The sequence below is a fragment of the Kwoniella europaea genome, chromosome 1, assembly GCF_036810445.1.
Source record: "Kwoniella europaea PYCC6329 chromosome 1, complete sequence".
NCBI classification, from domain to species: domain Eukaryota; kingdom Fungi; phylum Basidiomycota; class Tremellomycetes; order Tremellales; family Cryptococcaceae; genus Kwoniella; species Kwoniella europaea.
Genome location: NC_089487.1, coordinates 9,788,309 through 9,812,999, shown reverse-complemented (window position 1 = coordinate 9,812,999; position 24,691 = coordinate 9,788,309). Strand labels below are relative to the sequence as shown.

At 44.2% G+C, this 24,691-nt stretch overlaps 8 protein-coding genes across 8 annotated transcripts; 6 read left to right on the top strand and 2 right to left on the bottom strand.

The window, feature by feature from the left end:
- Positions 1-195: 195 nt before the first annotated feature.
- Positions 196-1,904, bottom strand: V865_003737 (phenylalanine-tRNA ligase; the record flags this gene model as incomplete). The annotated part of the gene is made up of 3 exons (XM_066227526.1): positions 196-354; positions 481-845; positions 986-1,904. The coding sequence occupies 3 exons, from the start codon at positions 1,902-1,904 to the stop codon at positions 196-198; spliced, it is 1,443 nt and encodes a 480-aa protein (XP_066083623.1).
- A 646-nt stretch (positions 1,905-2,550) lies between these two features.
- V865_003736 (uncharacterized protein) lies at positions 2,551-7,340 on the top strand (the record flags this gene model as incomplete). The annotated part of the gene is made up of 10 exons (XM_066227525.1): positions 2,551-2,604; positions 2,661-3,036; positions 3,090-4,433; positions 4,495-4,537; positions 4,598-4,758; positions 4,822-5,455; positions 5,516-6,168; positions 6,257-6,510; positions 6,568-7,082; positions 7,214-7,340. The coding sequence occupies 10 exons, from the start codon at positions 2,551-2,553 to the stop codon at positions 7,338-7,340; spliced, it is 4,161 nt and encodes a 1,386-aa protein (XP_066083622.1).
- Positions 7,341-8,196: 856 nt separating this feature from the next.
- On the top strand, positions 8,197-9,820 carry V865_003735 (uncharacterized protein; the record flags this gene model as incomplete). The annotated part of the gene is made up of 6 exons (XM_066227524.1): positions 8,197-8,369; positions 8,498-8,722; positions 8,791-8,819; positions 8,865-9,011; positions 9,091-9,387; positions 9,489-9,820. The coding sequence occupies 6 exons, from the start codon at positions 8,197-8,199 to the stop codon at positions 9,818-9,820; spliced, it is 1,203 nt and encodes a 400-aa protein (XP_066083621.1).
- A 1,520-nt stretch (positions 9,821-11,340) lies between these two features.
- Positions 11,341-14,015, bottom strand: V865_003734 (uncharacterized protein; the record flags this gene model as incomplete). Its single annotated transcript, XM_066227523.1, has 9 exons — positions 11,341-11,883; positions 11,933-12,070; positions 12,146-12,378; positions 12,454-12,601; positions 12,673-13,131; positions 13,195-13,457; positions 13,532-13,562; positions 13,626-13,679; positions 13,740-14,015. 9 exons carry the CDS (start codon positions 14,013-14,015, stop codon positions 11,341-11,343), a joined length of 2,145 nt encoding a protein of 714 aa, XP_066083620.1.
- Positions 14,016-14,553: 538 nt separating this feature from the next.
- On the top strand, positions 14,554-15,414 carry V865_003733 (CDP-diacylglycerol-serine O-phosphatidyltransferase; the record flags this gene model as incomplete). Its single annotated transcript, XM_066227522.1, has 2 exons — positions 14,554-14,627; positions 14,769-15,414. 2 exons carry the CDS (start codon positions 14,554-14,556, stop codon positions 15,412-15,414), a joined length of 720 nt encoding a protein of 239 aa, XP_066083619.1.
- A 2,058-nt stretch (positions 15,415-17,472) lies between these two features.
- V865_003732 (uncharacterized protein) lies at positions 17,473-19,501 on the top strand (the record flags this gene model as incomplete). The annotated part of the gene is made up of 5 exons (XM_066227521.1): positions 17,473-17,589; positions 17,665-17,717; positions 17,805-17,877; positions 17,938-18,308; positions 18,397-19,501. 5 exons carry the CDS (start codon positions 17,473-17,475, stop codon positions 19,499-19,501), a joined length of 1,719 nt encoding a protein of 572 aa, XP_066083618.1.
- A 517-nt stretch (positions 19,502-20,018) lies between these two features.
- V865_003731 (uncharacterized protein) lies at positions 20,019-22,029 on the top strand (the record flags this gene model as incomplete). The annotated part of the gene is made up of 5 exons (XM_066227520.1): positions 20,019-20,530; positions 20,625-20,676; positions 20,770-20,872; positions 21,073-21,129; positions 21,299-22,029. The coding sequence occupies 5 exons, from the start codon at positions 20,019-20,021 to the stop codon at positions 22,027-22,029; spliced, it is 1,455 nt and encodes a 484-aa protein (XP_066083617.1).
- A 986-nt stretch (positions 22,030-23,015) lies between these two features.
- On the top strand, positions 23,016-24,213 carry V865_003730 (uncharacterized protein; the record flags this gene model as incomplete). The annotated part of the gene is made up of 5 exons (XM_066227519.1): positions 23,016-23,142; positions 23,251-23,410; positions 23,484-23,688; positions 23,851-24,009; positions 24,079-24,213. The coding sequence occupies 5 exons, from the start codon at positions 23,016-23,018 to the stop codon at positions 24,211-24,213; spliced, it is 786 nt and encodes a 261-aa protein (XP_066083616.1).
- Positions 24,214-24,691: the final 478 nt, after the last annotated feature.

The following is a 24,691-nucleotide window of genomic DNA, read 5'->3' as shown; positions in this document are numbered from 1 at the left end:
AAAGAATATGCAAGATGGATTAAACACGTGCAATCGCTTTTAGGTATACTCGTAAAACGATTTTATCCCTATCTGCTACAGTGAGTATTTGCTGAGAGCTCGTGATATCTCAAATGTATTCGAGTACAGGCAAGCGGTGCATTGTTACTTGTTACATAGTACAGTAGGTATGATGTAGAGGTGTATCAAATCATCTCACCTCATTTCGATACCCATCTCTTGAACTACCCTCTTTTGTACCTGTTCCTGCAATTCGTTGACTTCTTCGTTTGATAAATTTCGATCCATATGTCGATAGTTCAATCTATAACATTTACTCTTTCGATTGGTCTTGGGATGGGTAAATTCGTCGATCTGGAAGTAGCATACATGGGATGACATCGTCAGCGATCATACTTTCAAGATACAGAATACATCCCTTTTCGGCCCCCTTGTTATTTGGTGCCTAAAGAAGAATTATATTTTACCAAAGACACTCACCAAAGTTACACTCTCAATCAAATCTCCAGCTACATCCCTAACAATCTCACAATAATCATTCTCATGGAAAGTCTTCTTTCTCCCTTCTCCTCCTGGTCCACCTGGAGGTAATTTTCCACCGGCTGCAGCTGCGCCGTGCTCTTTCGCTGAGGTATCCACGGAAGTTGGTAACCAGAATGACATATCTTTATAACATGGTGGATATTTACTATAAGGTTGGAAAGTTGATATTTCCCCTTGCTTAAACTGAGTTGAGAATCGTGGGTCGGAAGTCCAGAATAGTCGGATGTCAGGTATGGAGAATAAGACCATCGAAAGTCGCTCGAGACCTAGTCCGAATGCCCAGCCGGATTTGTTTGAGACGCCTAGATTTGAAATCAAACGAACAGAATTAGTAAGTTTCTTCATGGAGTAATTTATTTTTGAGCATAGTGCATGTTGGAATGTGTATTGTGTCGTTGTGCATTAGTGTTTTGGAGTGATAAATGAGGATTACCCAACTCACCCGATAGATCCAATGTCTTCTGCATGACCACTCCACAACCCAACAATTCCAACCATTGACCATTCCAGTACACCTCAACCTCATAACTTGGCGTCGTGAATGGGAAATAAGCTTCTATCCACCTGACTCTCAGTGGCTCAGCACCTGCTTTAGAAGCATGATGACCGAATAATCTAAAAATCAAAGAATTTAAAGAATGTTTCAGGTGTTTCGTAATTTGTTCGGCATGGATGGGATCATGGTGAGGTTGATAAGGATTAGAAGGTGATATTGTCGTTTCATCTTCTATAAGGATATTACACTCTTTCAACCTTTCTTCTAATTCTGCATTTAGTGCAGGGAGAGTATGTAGGTCGTCGTTCTGCCATATATGTGTACCTTCCATTTGATGGAATACTGGATAATGACTGGAATCAATTTCATCTCGACGATAGACATCAGCAGATAATAACCATTTATCTAATCCTTTCTTATAACTTTCAACTTCATGCGCTGAAGTATGCGTTCTTAACATATATTCGTTGTTTATATAGTAGCTATCCGTGAGACTTCGTCCAGGATGATCAGGTGGGAAACCAAGTTCATCGAAGTTTTGATGAACCGATACGACTGCTGAGGAAGGTACTAGTGGGGTATAGCTTGCGAAATGATCTTCGACAATCTGACGTAAAATTGATATTGGATGAGAAGGCAGGAGATGTAGGTTGCGATCTAGTTTGTCTAGGATCGATGAAGGGATATTGGAATATGTATCTTTAGGATAGGTGAGACCGTTGATTTTATAGGAGTCTGGGGTGGACACGGTGGATTGATATCGATTTCGATATTGATGTCGGATTAATGGCACGGGTCTGATGTTGGAACATGATAGGAGCTGCGATGCAGAGGCTAGTAGTCTGGGCGCTAGTCGGGAGGTCATCTTGAGCTGCTGATCTATCATGTAGGTGTGATGCTCGTTTGTGTTGACACTATCTATATTATCCAACTTTCATGATGCTCTACTGGGACATTGGACATTCCGATATTTAGGTTGATCCCTTAGTCACGTGACTCGCCTGACGCGTGCATCACACGAGGCTATCTCGATTAAATTAAACAATTGATTAAATTAAACAATTGAACCGAAACACCTCGCTCGCAGATATGAGATCCGAAATATGCGTAATTTGCTGTACTCGTAGTCCAAGGAATGTCGATGTCTCTCTCGTTGTTCCTCTCTTGCTTTCTGTCCTTCTGTCTGTTTCGTACATCTTGCATGTATCTTGAAGAATGATTCCGGTCTAACAACCCATTTGTACTCTGTTTTCTTGTTTCTTGTTCCAGTAGTAACGATCACGTGTCGCCGACCACTCCGCTCGGTGCGCTTGGACACTCTCACACACTCCTTTGAACCTATTCAGATGCCCTAACTTCCAGGTCTTCTAGCAAGACCAATCTCCCATCTTATAAACAAAACACAGAATAAAAAGAGATGCTATCTCTCTTCTTCTTAAATTTCTTGTATTTTACTTCCCGTTTCTTGTGTATTACCTCTTCGTCTAGCTTGATCCTTGGGAGAGCGAACTATGTCCGAGAATGATTGGGATTTGGACGCCTACCATGAGGATATCAGGACAGCCGTAAGTGACTCCTACATCACACTCAAGTATCAATCGCTGACCTCGACTTCGGATAGTATCACCAACTACGGGTCATCTATCCATCTCTTGGACCATTCCGGGCTCCTAGGGCGAATGACTCGGAAACAGTGAAGAGCATATTCAATAACTTACGCGAGTTCATGTGCAATTGTCCTATACTATTTCCAGAATTCGTCGACTGGGAGGAAGAATGCTTGAAAGAGGTCAAAAATGGTAACAAAAACAAGGACAAGGACACAGGAAGACTGAAGCGGATGATCGATCCATTGATATCGTTGTCGCATAGCTTAAAAAGAAAGTTGGAAGAAGCGCAAAACGATTATGATGGTTTAGGGGAGATCTTCAATAATTTCAATGGTGAGGTATACGTTGAGAGGGGTGTGAATGGCTGGATGACGGACTCGAATGCTGGTAAGTAATTTTACTATATAGACCTTTGCGCATACTGATCGATGAGCATATAGTAAAACCTCCCACTCCTACAAGCAACAGAACTCGAAACAATTCGTCAAAAAGCTCGAGTTCGAAGCGATCCAGTGACGAACTTGAGGAGACTACTTCGCCCAAGAAAGCTAAAGTCACCCCGTCAGAGACTACTCCATTACAGGTCAATCCTTTTGTGTCGCGTCCATTCGTTAAAACTACTTCGGAACCTCAGCCGATCTCGAATGGTCATCGATCAGCCTTATATAGAGTCACAGGATTCCCTAAAGCCTTCCCACGCATTGAGTCAACCTCGACAGAATCCACCGAATATGTCGAAGATTCGCGCACTTTGTCACGGAATACATCAACCACGACGCTTACATCTGTTACTCCCTCAACATCAATTTCGACAATCCCCTCTGCCCTGCCATCTCGACCAGCAAGTCTTCCAAGCCCGCAGGCAGATTTCCATTGTGCTCGATCACCAGCCATCGAGGTCACAACCAGCAGATATACAGCGATGCTGAACAAGTCAAAAGTCAAATTTCACTTTCAATGGGAATTAGAGCGAATGATCTCTCAGCACGATACCCTGACCTGGGATCAGATCGAGATTGGAGATCTTCATGAATTCAAAGATCAATCGTCGTTGGGCATGATACATCTGATTGATGATACACTACGAAAAGCAGAGGCCAGACTCCTGGGGTCTGAACCAATCAACGTACTCCGACGAGAGATATCGGAGAGAAAGGCGATGCTTCTTACAGAGGTTGACAGGGAGGAAGATTCGATCATGGCGAACGATCTACGAGGAGTAGGGAACGAGAGTGTCGACTGGCCATATGGAGGCAAGATACAGTATACTCTGTCTGTACAACTGGCATCTCGGGGCGAGGAATGCACTGAACTGCTAACAGAGCATATCTCCCCAAGTCAAGCTAATAACCCATATCGTGTTCGAAGACCTTTCGAACGGAATCATTCGGCTCCTAGTGGGTCTACACGAAATCACAGCAATCCCCCTCATACACATATAAAAACAATAACGACATTTTCAGAGACCCGATCATTCCCTTTCAAATTCGAACTTCGACCACCTGAAATGCCCGGAAAGTCCTTTAGACTAGCTAGAAGATTCGGTTCAAGAAGATGTATCAGTCTGAAAACCAAAGACATACCTCTTGGTAAACGAAAAGAATTGCAAGACATGCTAGTTGGTAGACGCTTGATCATTCTAGGTCGACCCTACCGAGCATTTTGGGCGACTGCGGATGGGGAGAATGTTATGTTGGTCGAAATGCCAGAAGAGGGTAGTGGAATAGTGACGAAGGGACGAGAGGATGAACCTAAGATGCCTAGCTTTCATGAATTGCTATACCGTGAGTGTTGAAATTACGCTTTGTGAAGTGTCAGTAGCTGAGTAAATCTGACCATTACAAGGATATAACGACTTGAACCGAAAACCTAATCAGGCAATGGCCAAGTGAGTAATACAATCATAAAATGCCATCGCCGCCTAGCTGACCTGTCGTTCCTCATGCAGATGGGCCGCTCGCCCACAGATCCTGTTCTCTGACTCGGTACCTGCCGCTAGAGTTGAGTTGTCGGATATTCAAGAGGGTCCTGATGTTGTTGCATCGAGTGCTCAACTGAAAGAAGATCCTACGACGGAGGAGATTCTGACTGATGGCTGTGGTCTGATGTGTAAGTTCGTTAGGTGCTCCCATCAGGTTCCGGAGACCACCTGCTGATATAACTGCATCTCAGCGGAAAGCCTAGCTTTACGAATATACCAGCACCCTTCACTTACCCTGTTGAATGGACGGCCCTCAGTGGTACAAATGCGTGTAGGCGGATCAAAAGGTCTTTTAGCACTCATGTCACCCAGCCAAGCCACTCAATACCCTATAAAGGAAATCCTACTTCGGGATTCGATGATCAAAGCGCTTTCTGCCTCGAATTACGAGAATGACCCATCCCTATTAATTGTAGATGTTTTAAAATGCGAGGCTCTCAAGATCGGTGCGAACATATCCTCCGAAGCGATTATAGCCATGGTACATAACGGGGTACCGGCTCAAGTTTTCGTGAAAATGGCGGAGAACGAATTGGATGCGTTGCGAGACGCATTCTTGCCAAGTCAGCTAGAAGGAGAATCGGAAGATGATATGTTCATAAGGATCTTTACAAGCTGTTATGGAATTGGCGGGGTAGGTATGGATAAGAAAAAGAGGACGGCTAGGAAAGAAGGCAAATCCCTGCGAGCTGCTGGGTTAGCTAAAGGACATTCGAAAGATGAAGCTGGCAACGACGATGACGAGGATGGTTCTATCACTGTTAACGCTGCTGAGCGATTCGATGTTGATCCGATCAGTGGTCAACCGAATAGTCTGTGTGAAGCGTAAGTGTGTCACAACAATGTATCTACCAAATCTGATGAGGTATTGACTTTGACTTGCAGACTGATGGAAGCTGTTGTCTCTGGATTCAATCCTGCCACCTCACCATACACCGCTTCAAAGCTTCATCACGTAATGGAGACCTTATCCAAGAAGATTGTGCGAGAATTCAAGATACCTGTTCAACAATCCTTGACAGCATTCATCGTACCTGATTCTCTCCAGCTCTTAGCACCTGATGAGCTGTTCATCTGCTTCTCTGGGAAAGGGCCAATCCACGAAACTACCCAAATCCCAATACCTTACCTTGAAGGTGAAGTCCTAGCATACCGATCGCCATGTAAGGTTCCAACCGATGTCAGAAGATTGAAGGCGGTATTCAAACCGGAATTGGCATATCTGAAGGATTGCATTGTCCTATCTGCCAATAGTCAACTGTGTAAACGATCTCCAGCGAGTTATCTGGGCGGTGGAGATTACGATGGTGATACACTCACCTTATTCTGGAATCAAGAAATGGTCCAACCGTTCAAGGATGCTGAAGATCATTTTGCGGAAACTCCCGAAACCTTCGTAAAAGATAATTTCGACAAGTCAGTCACGAAAGGTACAGAGTTTTTGGAAAGTATAGAAGGATTGAGTGAAGATGAAAAGATAGCGAGAATGCAGGAGTGGTTGATCGGTGGTGTAACAGGTGATGAGTTGACTGGTATTTGTGAGTTCGCTTTCATGGTGTTCTGCTACACCCGGTGGCGCTCATCTTATAAATGGTGACTGATACCTATCACCGTCGATCTGATCAGATTCCGGTCTACATGAAAATGCCGTATACACATTAGGTTATTCTCACCCGGAGACCATCAGATTAGCAAGAATGTTTTGCCATGTGCTAGATGCTCGTAAATCTGGTTTGAGAGTGAAACCCGGAAAGCTCATAGAGGACAAGAAGAGATATGGAGGTGATTTAGATTGGAAGTTATGGAAGAAGGGTGATGATGCGCAGATTGAAAGGAATGTGAATTTGCTAAAAAGAGGGAAAGGACTGGGTGGTTTTATTGTGAGTCAAGCTACACATTTGAACGTATGCGTGGCTAATAACAAGTCATGATTCTAGATGGATAAATTGAGGATTCAGGGCGAAGGTCATCGAGTGAGAATGATGGGTTCTTTCGTTCGGGAGCCCGATACTTTGAACGATGAAGATTTCAAAGGACTCGCGAAATTATGGAAAGACGTAAAGCGAGACCCTTTGATGAGTTATATCCCTGATTGGCAAGACCAAATTGACCAAATGGAACAACATGTAAGAGCATGTTCGGACATCAGACAACTCATCGTTCAAGGTCGTTGTGAAGATGTGCAACAGACATACCAGACTATCCTAGAGGGAAAGGAACCGACGCCCAAAAATCGTAGCGGCACGTGCAGTCCTACCAAAAAACCGAGCAAGATCGAAAGCTCTGAGTCGGCTTTGGAGAGGTTGACGAAGATGAGACAATTAGCGCTGATATGGAAAGAGAATCCTGAGGTTCACGATGCTCCACTGTTGTTCGGCTGGAATGTCAGTGAGCTGAAATTGAGTTGCCTAGCTGGGATGGTCGTGGGGACGAAATCGTCTCAGACGGCTCCGTGAGTGGTCCGGTATTCCACACAGTTCTGATTCCTGTCTGCTCCTTGATTCATCCAAAATAGAAATTTACGCGAGCATCTCATGGAAATTGTGGTCGAGATGCTGATTAAGGATTATGCCATTCCGAAAGGTTCGATCTTGATTTTACTGGTTTCTGTGCTATGCAGGCCAAATCGAACGGTAAAGACTGTAGAGTGATCTTGGCATCTATCCGTGCCAGTATGAAACCCGCGACCAGAATCCGAAAGAGATCTTGAAAGTATATCTACAAGCATATAGATCTAGAATATAGAGAACATGAAACCTTTGAACTCGAGTCGCCATGTGGTGCCGCTTCCATATGGATACTCCCAAACCTCTTTTACTGTATTTGACCATGTGCGCGGAATACTCATTCTGCATACAGACAGTTATATCAGTTGTTGTATCAGGCCGAAACAATGATGTTATCGTTCGGCCCCACTCAAGACAAGATAATGCCGAATGATGATAATGACGATGACGAAATAATTTACGTTATCGATAACGACACACCGTATTCCGGGTTCCCGGGGCATCATTACTTATGATACGAATGACGTCTTATATTGTTGTTTAACCTGGAGATACATAAAGTACGGGTGTCCTACTTGTCTCACACTAGATTTACTGGAACGGAATACGGGTGTTAATACCACAATCTGTGATCGATTAAACTTGTTACGATAAGACCGCTCTGTTCACTGTGGACTTTGCTCCGGATACAAGCCCACAGTTTTACCAATCCCCGTGTTTTACCCCAGTTCTGGTCTACTTATGAACGAAACCAGCTTCACTACTTTGAAAATGGTGTGATCCATTATGCAATACTGATTAACTTTCTACCGTGATGTCGTCTATTCCAGACACCGGGTTACCTAACTTGGTCAAGTCAAATTCGACATCTCGTAGCTCACAGTGCAGAGGGTGGATGACACGGTACTGCAATATGCAACGACCATGTCGTCATTACAAAAAGATCAAGTTCATCTTTAGCTCCGTTGAGGTTCATTCATATATATAAAATAGATGGGTGTTTGCAGCAGACTGACGTGCAACTCTTTTATCACTTGATCAAGCAATACACAAATCAAGATGTTGACTCAAATCGCTTTACTCACCATTTTAGGAACATTGGTGGCCGCTGCACCATCCGTCCAACCTATCAAGAGGGACTCCGGCACTTATGCGAATTGTAGATCTTTCTACGCTGATGTGTATGCGGAGACGGACCAAAATGTAGATCTCAAGAGTGTCATTGGTGGTCCGTGAGTATGATTCCTCACCATCATCTCAATCCTTCCTAGTAAGCCTACTCGGATTTGTTGATTCTTATAGGTTAGAAACCTGTTCGAGGGAAAGACACAGACTGATGATTATGCTTAATCACATACAGCCCAGCTAATCAACAAGTGCTCGTGGAATCTTCCATTCAGACGTTCGCAGCTGGTTCAACAGTGATGCAACAAATCATGAACGCCAACAAGATCCCTGTCAATGGTACATACAATATGTGGTTCGAATATTGTGAACCCAAGAACAACAATGGGAATATATCGGGTATCTTCCAGACTCATCATGGTCTGGTGGGTAATGCGGGATATTGGAACGTACAATTAGAGTGAGCTGGTCATCCCAGGCTTACTGTTTGTGGCTAGAATACTGACGTCCAGCTAATTCTTCATCTAGTAATTCACCTAACAATTCATTCGCTGAAAGTGCAGCTGCAGCAGGCTGGGCAACTTTATCCTAAGATAGATTAGGTGTGGGAAGATCAGCTAAGCCTGATGGTACAAATATCGTTCAAATATCCTATGAGATTGCTCAATCGATCTCTATCGCTCAAGCATTACGAGCAGGCAATTTGAGCGATGTAGGTAAATTCGATAAGATCGTCGGTGTTGGTCATTGTAAGTTGCTGCATCACATCACGATACTGTACAGGACCCCAGATATGCTGATTGGTTACCCACTATTGTCATTCTGCAGCATACGGATCCAACATTCTTACTGGAGTAGCTTCCGTCGGTCCTCAAGCATTCGACGCATTGGTCTTAACGGGTTTCACTAACAATGCTACTCAAGGACCACTCGGTCTCGCAGCTTTCCAATCTACCATCGCCTCCGTGGCGTACCCAGCAAGATTCGCAAGTGATGCCAACGACTATGTGATTACTCCTAGTGTCTCGGTTGACCAGACGGGCTTCTTCCATTATTCAAATTACACTAATGGATCTTTGGATTTCTTTACGAACAACAAAGGGGAATATACATTAGGTCAACAAAGTGAGTAATATGAACTTCTTAACGGGTTACACTTCGCTTTCCACCCTGGTGGTACGGTACGGTGTGGCATGATCTTAGCTGAAGTTTGCTTGGTCCTGCAGATTCCATCGCTGCTCCACTCCAGTTAAAGAACAACTACACCTCCCCTGTATTCGTGGTGACAGGTCAATATGACGCTCCCTATTGCGCAGCGAATTGCTATATCACTTCTAGCTCCAGTTCCAACTCGAACTCTACCGCTTCTGCTGCTGGTAATGGTACTTCTACTTCAACTCAACCCTCTCAATTGGATACTGCTAAGGAACTGTACCCTTCCGCAAGTACTTTCCAAACCTACGTGGTACCCGATACAGCTCATGGGATCAATTATCACACAACCGCCTACGAGGCTTATCAGAGGATCGTTGAGTTTGTCAAAAGCGCCAATGTATAATCACTGACAATAGACCTCTCTAATTGGTCAGGAGAAACTTGCAGGAACTTTTGACAGGGAACGAAGTATTGTCTAGTCTAGGCTCCATTCGAATGGTCGATTCTGTTTTGACAAGGAGGAAAGTAGAGTATACTGTATACAGAATAATTAAGTGTAATATGTAAGATGCGTGATATGCTCCACTAGTGACCCGTCTGAACTTCTTTCTATTCTGACACCGAGTTCATTGTGCCGTCTGTTCTTCTCCTTCTTTCGCAGCGAGTCGATGCATATGTCGGGATCATCCAATTGTGCGGCATAATCCGGTACTTCCTCAGACCTTAAACAGTAGGCAGAACATCAACGCTCCTCATCAGAATCCCAAAACCGACGCTACGAGCAGATTGCGAGAACTCACATATCCAGAACCTGTGAAGGCCATGTGTACGTCAGAATTAGTTAGTGATGTATCTACACCTAGTAGTAGTCCGTTAAATTCGGGGTCATGAACCTCGAATCTTGTTACCTACTATCGCGGCTTCCATGACTGCGCCGTGAACGTCCATAATGTTCTTCATATAGACCGAATCCGCTCAGCGAAGACTGATAAGACGGATACGTCCAGACTCGTCATATAGCACATGTCGTGAGCGTACGTCATGGTGAATAACGCCTCGGGTATGTGTTGCCCTGTATGCTTCATAGACTTTATTTCTATCAAACAAACTCAACAAGTCAATTATGGGGCGTCGAAGGATCGAGAGCTGATCATTGACTAGAAAGGGGAAACACTTACAACCAATCTTCGTGCAGATCGATAAAACCAGGTCCGAGAAGTTTTCCCGCATATTGGAACAACATAGCTAGATAAGGTATTTCGAAATTTGGTCCAACAACCTCCGACAAGTACATGCCATAATACTTGGGTACCCACAGTACCCTGAAGATCTCGCAACTCGTCCATCAACAATTCCTTTTAATGAAGTGCATGTTCGATAATTTCCAAAAAATCTATATAATGTTACCTGTAGTCAAGATGATCACTTTCTGAACATGGCTATAGGAACGATGAAGACTAATGAACATAGTAATTCTCCTTCTGGTAGTGGGGGCTGATTGGAAATCAAGGTTGAAAAATCCTTTGTGCGTAAGTCATTTGATCTGCATACGGCATATGAATTCATATTCATTGAGTATTCTCGTCACAGAAGACCGCCAGCTTCAGCTCGTTTGAGGTGTTGATCAGACGGCTCTACATTTGTTCCGTTCATACTTGTCATAGCATATACAATTATATCGATATTGTTATGTAAAAGTACAGTATACTTCTCTATCCGTCTTTCCTACTTGACAAGTCCATCACTATGATACTGCTCCTCACAAGTCATCTCACGTACAATATATCGAATATTTGTCGTAGTACCGTGACTGGAGTGTATCTTACAAGGTCCGGATCTAGTCTCTGGCACCAAGAATACAGATTCTACCAGAGGGGATGAGTCGATCATCAATGTCACGCTCAAAGACTTTTCCCTACGGTATTAGAACACGTCCTCATCTTCCTCTGCCAATCCCCAGCCACCATCGATATTCCCACCTCCGTTGGTCATCGCAGGAAACACCGACGGACGAGGCTTGAAACTCATTCTAGGTTTTTTACTTATCGATTGTCCATTCTTACTATTCATTCCTAAACCCATCATCAATTGACCTTTACCTGTTCCTGCTGTTATCGACGGTATCCTCGACATCGACATAGAAGCACTTGAATGTGACATCACTCGTTTACCGTTCATATAAGGTGTGGGTGAAATCGTACCACCGCCTCGATTGGAGCTGTGGGTAGCTGAGACGGACCTCATCGGCCGAATGGACGAGCCATACATCGAGGACGATATTGTAGAAGTGCCTGTATCTGGTATCAGGCGTGGTTTCTTGTTCTGCTGAGTGGTCATAGGTGTAGGTGTAGGTGCAGATCGCTTGATAGGGTTTTTGGAGCTAGTTGTAGGACGAGAGATCGTGCTTGGCGCAGGAGTTTGTCGCGAGGGAAGGGTTTTGGCGGGGGCGAGACCTTGTTTGGCTCGCTGAGTGGATGTCAGCCATGCCCACTTGGTAGATCGAGTCAAAACTCACCTTCTTAGCTTCCTTTGCAGCTTCTTTAGCCTCTCGTTCCTCTTCGATCTTCGTTATGACCCTTTCACCTGACACCAGGAACGGTCGTCCATTAGTCTCTTCCCATTGAGGTAACATCGTAAGAAGTTCAGTCTCAATCTAATTCAGTATACACAATCAGCCGATTATTCGAACACATATGCAGATCCAGTGCCATACAGAGCGAGAATTCACCTTCGGTTTCAAAACTGTCACTCGCTTCCTCATCTTCTCCTCTCTCAACATTGCACCTCCTCTCATCTTGAATCTATTAGGATCGTTTGCGCTCCTCTCCAATTCCTCTTCGTCTCGCACTAACGCATGCCATTCGCGCACTTTCGGCAGTAAGGTTGATTTCAATTCCACTTCTTCTCTCAGTCGATTTATCTCCTCTTCATGTAAGTGAAGAAGCTCTTCAGTATAATCGTCTAAATACAAATTCGATGTCAGCGTCGGATACCTGGTGGTGCACACCTTGCAAATCGCATATTGTTCATACTCACCATCGATATATGCACCAAATTCCGCTTTTTCATCATCACTCAACATCAGTTCCGTCTGCAGGGCATCAATCTCTTTTCTTGTGTTTTCAATGAACGACGATAGACTCGATCTTCTCAATTCCAGTAATCGCTCGTACTCTTCTTCATACTATCATCCATTCAATGTATCAGCTTTGGGTCTTTTTACGAAACCTCAAACAGGGATGAGGTGTGACGTACAGCTTTGATGACAGCTTCCCCACTGCCTCTATTCATATCCACAAACAGATCCATCGTCGCCTGATCGACATCCAACCTAGTCCATAGCGGTTCAACAAGATTGTACAATTCCTGTATCCTAGCTTCGTGCTCTTCTTTCCTTGTATTCCACAATTCCGTCAATTCATCTGACCATTCTATCAATCCAATTTCAGGTTCGACATTTTCCATTCCCTGTAGATCCTCTATTTCACCCCACTCTTCGCATTCGCCGGGAGGCAGGGGATTTGAGCCTATAACGCCATGTAGGATCTTCTCATATGTCGTATAGGCTCCTGGAGTCTCTTCTTCCTCGTGCGACGGTAGGAGTTCAGGAGGGAAATGGTGGGGTGAGGATATGGGAACGGGAGGAAGGGCAAGTTCGGAATGTAGCCATATTAGATTGAACAGCGTTTGACATAGATTCTTCCGTCGTGAGTCCTGCACACGGAAGTGATGGTATGAGCTCAACTATTGCATCTGGATCGCATAGGTGGAGCTTACCCGTTCTGCGAGCGCTTTCGTTACAGCTTGATTCAGTTCTTCACTTATGCTTTCCCCGACGTCATACCATGTCGAAGGTACTTTACCGCCTGCTATCTGCTGAGCGAGCGTGGTTCCAGATGACCGCTGCTTCACGTCTCCTACTGGTACCGAAGCGGACGGTAGAGTCTGTTTGGAGGAGGATGCGACAGGTTGAAGGGGTCTAGAAGGCTGGAATGGGGGACCGAGAAGGTTAGATAGCTGATCGAGTGTTGCTTGTTGTTCTGTATGGTAGAAAGATAAGTGAAAGCATCTTATGGAAGCCAGAAATAGTACATGCAACAGCATGTCGACTCACTCTGTATGTGTTTTAGCCTCTCATCGTAAATCTGGACATACAGCTGAATCAGTGATGGTTCAACGATACGCATAAAGGTTTCTTTCCCACTCACATTCTTCAGCTCATTTATCTGGCCTGTCAATCTTTCCAGCTGTTTTGGCAATGTCTACAGAGCACCATCAGCTTGGACTTCGCTCAAAACATGTGAAATGCTTAGGTGACTCACATCGTTATCAAAGCTCTCTCTCCTACTTGACGCAACGATATCTCTCCCTTTATCTCCTACAGCTCTAGCCAGACTCGATACGTCTCGTTTATTCTGAGCGATCTCATCTTTCAGAGAGTCGACCTGAGCTTCTCTCTCCCTTATTATGGATGTAATCACCCCCTTGATCGCAGCGTCTATTCTCGCTAGATCCGCCTGTAACACTTCAGGAGGTAAGGACAGTTGGTCGTGCAGTGAACGGAGATGCGGGGTTTGTTCGTCTAGGTATGCTGACATTGCGAGGTCATTCGAACAGGCTGTTGTCCCGTGTCCTATAGCTATGTGATTTTGGGTACTTTCCGGTCTTTTGACTGAGGATTGCAATGTAGGATATTGATATGTCTATCGTTGGTAACTCTAGTTTCTGTCCGTGTCCTTGTTTCCTTGTTATTGTTTTTGTTATTGTTGATTCCAATTCAACCATTCAAACATATCTGGACGAGGAACGCGTCGACGGATTCAAATAAACGTGACTCGCGAACGAGGCCACGTGTACTTAAATGATGCACCCAATTAAGTGGGACGGGTGACATCATGTATAATATTCCAGATCTGTGAGTTTGACGGGATCAATTTCCGATAATCCAGGAATCCAACAACAACGTGTCGTAGATGAGCCAAATGAGCTCATTTCTTTGTTCCTCCTTCAACAACTCATCTCCCCCCCCTCTTTTCTTTTTTTCTCTTCTCATTCTCATCACCATTTCCAGCGTATATCTCAACTGCGCACTGCTCTCTTTTCTTTGTTCACTACCAGCACTTGACTCGTTCCATCATGTCGCTCTCAGAGGAGAAAAAGAAAGCTTTACAGCAATACAAGAATGATGATGGCCATTTCTCCCTTGTCCGGTGAGTAGTTGTTGACTGCGCTGGGATCTAGTGTGACGGCAGTGATCTCGCCTCACAATCACCTATCACAACGATATGTCATGATCCTTCGAAATATGTATCACTTCAGTCGTACTGATCTTTCCCCTCCCCTCACAATAGTAATTTCCGACTCGCCGACTTGATCACCATCATGAACGGAGTGTGCGGTACACTCTCCATCCTTTCCTCTGCTCGATACCTAATCTTAGCATCTAACCTCAAGACTCCCCCTGCCGAGGCCATCTCTACACTCTACTTCGCACACTTGCTCCCAATCTTGGGATTCGGGTTCGACGCTTTAGACGGGAAAGTAGCTAGGTGGATGGGTGGAGGATCAATGTTAGGTCAAGAGATGGATTCCTTAGCCGATCTAGTTTCTTTCGGTGTGGCCCCCGCAACTCTCGCTTTCACCTTAGGTCTCAGAACACCTTTGGACACTTTGGCTTTGTTGTTGTTCGTTTCATGTGGATTGGCAAGATTGGCAAGATTCAACGCTACCGTCGCTCTCATCCCTTCGGACGCTTCTGGCAAATCAAAATACTTCGAAGGACTTCCTATCCCCTCGAGTTTATTTTTGACTTCCATGATGGCCTTTTGGGTTAAGAAAGATTGGTACGCCGGTGCCCAACATGGTTTATCGGATGTACCGTTCGGTAAAGTTCTGTTGTGGGGTGATAAAGGTGGTTATGGCGAGGTTCATGTAGCCGCTGCTATCTTTGCGGTCTGGGGAGCTATGATGGTCAGTAAGACCTTGAGGGTGAGTTGAAGCGTCCAATACGTAGACAAAGCCGTTTGTGTTCGAATGTTATGGATTGGAAACTAATCAACGCATGAATACTCGCAGGTGCCCAAGTTATAAGGATCGAGAAGCGGAAGAATGGGAAGGAAGGAAACAACGATCAATGAATGATTCAACATAAGAGTATTCTGTCTGTTCAACCGGGTTTTATCCATACACGTACCATGTACACGCATAGTATCATGCATGATTTAGTCTTGTATGGGATATTAACGCATGATAGACCCAACCAGCAAGCGCGTACCTACATACTAACGTATGTTGTATGCCTCATACAGTTTACGACACCAGACATTCCCAACCAGTTTTACGGCCTGACATCCTTCACTCAACTGGAGCTGTATTCCTCTTGGCTTCCTGATCCATCCACACTTCTCGAAAGGACTCACTATCATTCGTCAACTCTTCAAATCAAATGTCGGTCATCCTCTCTGTACCGCCAAATATCGAAGACGAGGGTCCATGTCCCTTAGTCCATGACTTGACGTTCCGTCTTCACCCGCGGTCTCTGTTTCCCACTAATAGCCCATCGTCGACCTCTGAAACGACCAAAGCTCAATTTCCATCATTGCCCAAACTACAGTTAATCGAACATCTAGCTTACGGCAATATATGGGATTTCATTCTTGCCCAACACTCGATATACGGTAAAGTCGTCATCAAGACCGTCTTCTTACAAAACCTACCATGTATCGACCCTGGACGTGACGAATATATGGAGCCGAGCGACATCCTCAAGCATGCTCTCAGAGAAGAACGATTTTACATGAAAGATCTGTAAGATCTCCAAGGAACAGTCACCCCGAAATATCATGGAATATGCGAATCTGAGAAGGTCAGAGCGATCCTGGAATGATTTACTGTGTAGTTCACCGAATGAATATGTGTTGTTCGTGTCAGATGGCCGTTTGCATTCCACGCAGCTTTGGTGGAAAACATCAGTGTTCATTTCAAACTTCGCTCCTCCCACCGATGCCCCTTCTCAGCCCTTCCCTCTCCTCCATCTCCATCTCCCTCCTCCTTGCTCCTCTTTTCTTCTGTATCATACTGTTGTTCACGTACACTACAGTATCGCTAATTCATGACCATTATCTTTGCAATCTCCGCTTAAAGCTACCATTCCTATCATTATCACCCTGGCGCAGAATCAAAACACCTCCACAGCCTGTGGTTTATCGAATATCTTCTCTAGAGGTATACAGGCGAATGTCTATGTTAAGGGATCAAAAGATTGTACTGGATACCTTGCTTGATGCACTTACATTCTGATATAGGAGATGGGTACGGATAAATACACATTCTGTAATGACTCTACCTTTAATGACAAATTCTGCTGTAATTGTACTTCGATCATACCCCATTTGGCTCACTCAATTGCGTGAGATCCCCCGTCCGGTGAATGAAAACGATATGTAAGTACATCCACGTCTACCTTCGCTATACCTCAGAATCTGGACCTGATTTGCTGCCGAGCATGTACAAGTGACTATGATACTCGTACGTTTAAGAACAGATGCACGTATCACGGCTGTCACCTCAAACTGGATCAGCTCAGATCGCGTTTGAATCTGTGTTTGATCCTACTCGGAGAAGTCGGGTGGATCGCGGTGTGCCTTATCTTAAGGTTACGGGCTAAGGAAATCAAAAAAGCGAAGATCCCCTTGGCTTTGACACCATTACGAGATTTTCCTAATGGATCACTACAAACTACTTGTATTCAGGATGAATCCCGTTAAAGCTCCACATATCATCCGATTAGGAATTAGACTAATTAGACCACAATCCTATCTAGTCTAGTTCTTGGCACCGCTTCGGACTTGTAACTCGCTGTAAAACCACATTCGTCGTCTATCAACTCTTTTTCACTCTTCATCTTCCATCCATTTGTTGCAAAACATCCTCCATTAATCGGAATAAATCCCACCAACCTATATGTTCTTCTGATCGGCAATCGCTCCCAAAGGTACTCCAGTTTACCTTTCCTCCTTTTTCATCAACATCTGGGACGCGTGGTAGACCATCAACATGTATAAATTCTCCCATCTCCTTTGGTTCTTTGGCAGTTTGATACTCCCATCTACTTTCGTATACGCAGCGACCGATTTCTATTTCCAATGGCCCACAAATACTTCCTCATGTCAGGTATGTCACTTGAACCCTTTCCGTTTCCATCCTCATCTCTGGTCACATTGGCTTACGTTGTTGTGAGGACTGTAGGCCGTACCGATTAGTTGGTCAAAAGGCAAAGCCCCATTCAAGGTGTGGATCGTGTAAGTACAATCAATCATAACCATCAACCATTATACCCGTGTAGGAAACAAAGGCATATGCTGAATCTTCAAATTTTTCGTTGAAAGACCGGTATACGGCCAACCGTTTTTCTATGATATCTCAGATTCTTACTATTCAAATGGAACGGGCAGTACGGAGGTGAGTATCAGCTTTGCCATATCAGCAACACATGCTGATGATATACCACCTTGGGGATAGATCCTTCTTCAACTAGCAGCCGGTGTGAACTACGTCGTAGTTATGTCAGATGCCAACGGACTAGCCACCGGGGGATCATCCGAAGTTCAAACTGTCCAACCGGCAAATGATACTAGCTGTCTATCATGGGCTAGCTCACGTTCAGAATCGTTAGATTTCACATTTACAGTCTCAGGACAGGCTGTACAGTGTCAGAGAGGGTTTGAGATGTCTTGGTCGGGAGGATTGGAATATGGTCCATATAATTTTACGGTCATTGCGATGGATCAGAGTTTCAACGCTTATGATGTGACATTAGAAAAAGGTGTGACTAGTCAGAGTGATTGGGTGTTGGATATTCCTGCGAACTCGAGGTTTATCATTATGATGAAGTGAGTCTCGTTTGTCCCGTCTATCAGTCCACGGTCCCTGTGTACAGAAGAGGAGAAGCTAATGACACGAGGAATTTTGTTTTTTTAGCTCTGGGAGAGGGTACGGAAGAGGTGGTACATCCGGTATATATTCTGTATCGGATTCAGACGATCCATCATGTCTTCAAGCAGATCCTCAAGTTACAGGTACATGGCCGAGTACCATAACGACCGGTACTCTCGATCCGCCTACTCTGCCTATCACCCAATCGGCCAGTGACTCCAAGAAATCTGGCATATCAGGAGGAGCGATCGCAGGGGTTGTCATAGGAGTATTGGCCTTCTTCGCCATTGTGGGAATTATCTTGTTCTTTTTGATGAGAAGGAGAAAGAGAAGGAATCAAGGACAAAGTGTGGGCAAGTTAGATGGATCACATATCGATCTGGCAAATGACGATGATGGCAATAATGGACCGAATAGAAATGGGATGGTAGAACCTTACAGAGAAATAGGATCGTTCCTACCTCCCGTAGGACACTCACAATCTCCACATGAGTCCAACTCGCATTCTCATCTGTCCGATTCGGCAGATATAGCGGCTATGGGTGTATCGAATGCGAATTCGACATCGAATATCGGTACTCAAGGCCACCAACATTCGTCTTTGCTTGAAGAGAATAATAATCCTAGTTCACCAGGTATAGCTGGACCATTACCTTCTAAATCAGCTGTATCTACGCCAACCTCGCCTGATAATCCTCAACCTATATTACCTTATTCCAACTCAAGTTCTCAGCTACAGAATCAGAATCAGAATCAGAATCAGAATCAGAATCAGAATCAGAATCAACGGTCAGGAAGCGATGATACAGCCTCTTCTAAACCATCTGTATCTCGTCAAGTCCTTCACGCAATCAACGATAGACCTCCCCAGGCAGGACCACCAGGGGGTATGCGAGTGACCAATCCGGAGAATCCAGAACAGATACCGACGTTACCACCTGGAGCTATGCATGCGCCTGCACATTCACGTGCAAACCCACCTAGGAGGAGACAGGAGGGACCGACTTTCAGGAGACATGCGGATGCAGGAAGGTTCGAAGAGGAGATAGTGGACCTGCCGCCTTTGTATAGCGAAGTACCAAGAGATGGCCCTGGGTCTGGTTCGGGGACGGTTTCGCCAAGTCCCACGGACCCATATACGGATAGGTGAACGGATGTCATGGATTAAAGAGTAGAATCTAGATGTTAGAGCAAGGATCGGGAAACATTGATACAGTATATAGTATAATCATCAAAAATCATTATTGTCATTTGGAGCTGGAACGGGGACTTTTTGTTGTAATATCATGATCTTGTGGTTGAAAAGGACTTTGTTGGATAACGGTCGTAAATAACAAGTATAGTATATAATCCAATGTACGATCTGGGCTCTCACGATGTCTCAAGCGTATCCTCCAGAATTTGTTCAGGCCTATTTCATGCTCATGCTCATGCCCATTTAATGTCTAAGGCCATTGATTTGTACAGGTGTCGTCGATCTTAATGGATTTCCAGATCGTTTGTTGTTGTGCCTGACTGATCTCTGATTGGGAATCCGAGAGATACTGTAAACACACTTCTGAAATCACTTTCATACTCCACTTTTGTCGTTCACCTATTCATATATATCAACCTATAACTACACCTTCGATTGACAAACGCCTGTTTATAGTGAAGAACGAGGGAGTATGCAGCGATATCAACCACCTCATGCGCGCCAACGTCAGCGGAATGCTCAGATCCCAACTCAGAGTCCAAGTGTAGTACACAATGAACACCAAGCTATTGGTGCAAATACCAATACCGATACCGACGGAAATTTGTATGGTGGAAGGTACAAAGATGGTATAGGAAGTAATAATTATGTAGATCCAAGATTGGGTATCAGGAATAATCATTCATATACAAATACACCACGGCGAAACGATCAACAAAGAGCTTCTTCTTCGTACCCCTCCGGATACACGAACAGTGATCAATCTGGACCTTCGACATATACTTATAAATCCAAGAAGGATTGGGCAACAATCCCCTCGAAGAAGAATGATGGGGTGTTAGCTTCCCCAGCGGGGGATATCGAACCTATGAGATCGAGTAAGAGCAAGAAATTTGGTCTAGATAAGGAGGGTGAAGATGAGTTTGATTTCGAGTTGGTTCAGAGTGTTAGTAGATCTGGAGGAGATGGGAAACAAGGTGATATGTGAGTGGAATCCCATATCAATCATGGGTCATGGTTCATGGATCATGGATGCGTGAGTGGGTGGGAGTGAGACTGTAGCTAATGATAGGAATAGGTTGAAAGATTGGGGAATTCAGGAAAGGTATAGAGTGTTCATTGAGAACAAGGTGGGTTTTCATTAATCGGTTCATGTACTATGTCACTTCTACTTGAAAGGTTTATCAGTCGGCACGATACTGATTGGAAATTCCTTTTTGTAGATCACAAAGCATCACTCGACATTCAATACCACATATCATAAAGCTCCTCAATCAGAGGCGAGGGATGAAATTGAAAGTTTGGGTAGTATCGTATTACTATTCCGTGAGTGCCCACCGTCCACTGTCCACTGTCCATTGTCAACAATATCCTCTTTCGCCTCTGTCCATTCATTCGTCTGCCCTGTCACAGAATGCAATAAGGAAGCCATTGTTTATCTCGAAGAACCACTTCCTCTATACTCTATTGGCTTACTGAACCCGACTGACTGATTTGGCTAATCTGTCATGATATGAAATCTCTAGGTAAATTGAGAGAAGGCGTGGTAGCTTCAGGAAGGATCGATCTCTTCGCTATGGAGGGTAAGTCGTTAGTTTCAACCTCCATCCCCCATCCCCCATCAGAGTTTGCCATGGACAAGATGCCCGTCTTTCGTCTCCTCAGTTGCCCATCTAGACTTGACATGATCTGAGATTCAGTTTGTCACTGAGATCTGATCAAGCTAAATTCCCTCATACTTGATTTTGATAGTATTCGAGTCCTCAGCGCGATTTTCAATGTTAGCCAATAATCGACCTCAGCTGATATCATCGCTCAGTGGCCTTGTACCAGGTCTTTATAACGCTCAGGACGAACAAAAAGGCCAACGAGAAGTAGATCACACTTCTCGTTCAAAATTCCATGCACAAAGTGGAGCGGATCTCGCACAACAGCTCAAAGACTTGAATATACACCAAGAAGAGAAAAAAGAAAGGAGAAAAGAATTTGTCATTTTGTTCTTACTTTATCAATTGGTGATCATTGGTGAAAATGAATTTTGGTCGAATTATCAACAACTCACTCAACCGCTCGAAAAGAAAAGATTGAGAAGACATTTTGATGAAATTTCAAACACAAGCACTACCAACGATTCTCAGATTCAGGATCAGTCCAAACGAAATAACACCACAGAATCACCCTTTATATCCCCATCTTCCATCACTCTGGCGGTGAATATTGCGCGAACCATATCTCCAGATCGCTTTGATCCGATAAGGTATTTCCAGATAACCAACACCCGTACGACAGAGTATGAGAAAGTGATCTTATCGTGGGGAGAAGATAGGATACGTCAGAGAGCATGGGAAGAACTGAGAAAAGCTTATATGATATGTTCGATCGGATGGGCGGGGAAATTTATGGGGTTGGATGAAGGGGGAGTGGAAAGGTGGGTGGATGAGAGAGGTGGGAAGGTTGAAGGAGGGATGGTGAAGTTGCGGTGATTGGGGAATGGGGATGATCAAGATTTTATCTTATAGATTTTGTACTGTAGAAATTGTAGGACGGATACTGGAATCTGTTTGTACTGCATGTTTGTATATGACATTTTGGATATTCGGTTGAATTGTGTTACATAACAGCACGATTGGACATATGTATACGGTACGAGTACTGTATTTTGATCTTATCGAAGCACTTGAACTGTACGGTAGGTGACACCGTATTGACAATCGTACTGTATCTTACAACTTTACCTCCGAGAGATCACCGCATAGTCATACAGTACCTTGACATCAGCGATTTGACCCGACGCACAGTCCGAAGAGTTGATCCTCTCATCCTGATACGCATCACATCAAAGATAAGCATGAACCTGCACCACAGTAACGTAATGAATGGATTGGTCTGGTAGGATTAGATCCGTTTCAAGTTTTAAGGCGTATTCAGCAAGTCTGATCGGGTGGATCTAAGACACAGGTTCATAGATTCCAGATCAAAGGTGTAGACCTGGTGAGAGATGAACCGAATTGATCGTTGATAAGTGATCGTCGGATTGGTATCGGCGAGGTACCATCAATCAATGGGTAGTGCCACACGCTTTGATCTTCTGGTCGGTTGATGAGCTTACAGTGATTGATTGATTGATTGATTGATTGATAGACTGATCGTTTGATGATCTGATGGTGATGGTGATCTTGATGGTGACTGACAGGACCACTATCTTGTCTCACAAAATCCCCACTCCCACTCGCCCCATAGCAAATCGAATCATAGAATCATAGCGTAGCAGATCAAATTGATTCACAAGAATTTTTGGACAGGTATTACGATCGTCGTCGTGGAACCATCACAGCTGTCGCTCCTGGCAGAGAAATCTCAAGATGATATATGATAGTATCGTACCGTGATTATCACTCTCTTCATCTTTGACATGAAACCTTTAATTGAAAAAGCAGAAAGCGTAACTTGTACTATCAAGTCGAGCAAGATGACTGAGCCTGAAAATAGGAACAAGAATCTCCCTGATAAGGTTACGGAAAAGATTGATGAAACTGTCATCAGCGATGGAAAGTGGAAGAGACGATTTGGATTTATAGGTATATTCACTTTGATCTGTAAGTTTATCATCTACCACACGAACTTTCGTCCTTGCAAGTAATATCAGACTCGCAGGAATGACTTGATGTTTGTTGAGATAGAGCTGATTCTACCCTATGGAACAGTGATTACACTCACTCTTCAATCACTCGTGTCCCTCTCTACAGCTATCATTCACCCTTTGGATCTGATACATGCAAAACTAGTACCGGGAAAGGGTGACGGGATACCTAGGAGAATATCTGTGGGTGGGTCAGGAGGATGTATGTGGTTTGATGATCTGAGGCGAGTACTTCCATTTCGAAGTTTATATTTAAAGCTGATTTGTTCATCCCTGACCTTACTGAATTTTCTTTAGCGGTCCCCCCGCAAAATGTATCATGGGAATTCATTTTCACCCCGACCCCGAAATCCTATCACTGTCAGAGGAGACAGATACAATCTTGTGGGCGATGAGTGCTAGGATCGGTGTATGGAGAATATCAAATTTCTTAGCTACCGGTTTGGTAGCTTGCGGTTTGATCTCGTTCGTTCTAGCTATAAGATTTAGGAGATTAAGAATTGTGAGTGAGCGGACATGTCTACCTTACCTTGCCTTATCCTCTCTAAAAGGTACCTACCCTTCTGAACTTAATCATGCACGTCTACAAGGATATTGCTGTGATATAAGATGGTGAAACTGGAAGTGGAATTAATCTTGATCTTTTTAAATGTAATCTATCTAGCTGACATCAGCTATCTTCTACCCTGCAACTATCGTCACATGGGCAGCACTGATCTGCAACATAACCTACCTTATAATTGTACAGCGGAATGTACGTTCGTCAAGACCTAGGTTCCACGCTGAGCTAGGGAGTGTCATTTGGTTATGGGTCGCATCGACTGTAAGTGATAGACCTCCCACATATTGTAATTTCGTCCGGACTGAAAATAGTGGATGGATATGGTGGTAGGTACTAGTCAGTGTGACTGCTTGTCTCATCGTATGGGTCTTCGAATCGGATGAGTCGGAGTCTCCTGAAACAGTGGAAGAGGTGAAGGAAGAAAATCGCCAACCGAGGAGGACCATCAACGATAATGTGGTATGAGATGGATACAGCATGGGTGTCGACCTCTTTTTTCATAATCTCTTGTATAGAAAAACATCGATTTTGGACACGATTATAACATGGATTTTTTCTATATCTACAGCAGAGATATATTTTGGCTGCTGAGTAGATAAATTATGCATGGCCTTCTTCGCCTTACAATGTTCAATTCCCCACCGTGATGTTCAGTCGGAATGGTTCCAAGTATTGTGCATGGTGTGTTGACGGTACAGGACATACGCTCAAAGTGAATTATACATTATTCCATACTGTACTGTATCTCTAGCATCTCCTTTGGACTATAGCTATCATGTACCACTCGTCTTCTATCTTCACTGCTACCGTATCTAAGCTCTCTCTCTCACTTCTCTGGATCCCACCAACAGTCCTCGTCGCAGGACAAGTAGACAAAGCTTTTCGCCACATACATCGTCCTAAATCAGTTTGAGTTACTCACCTGGACCACCTCCACATTGGT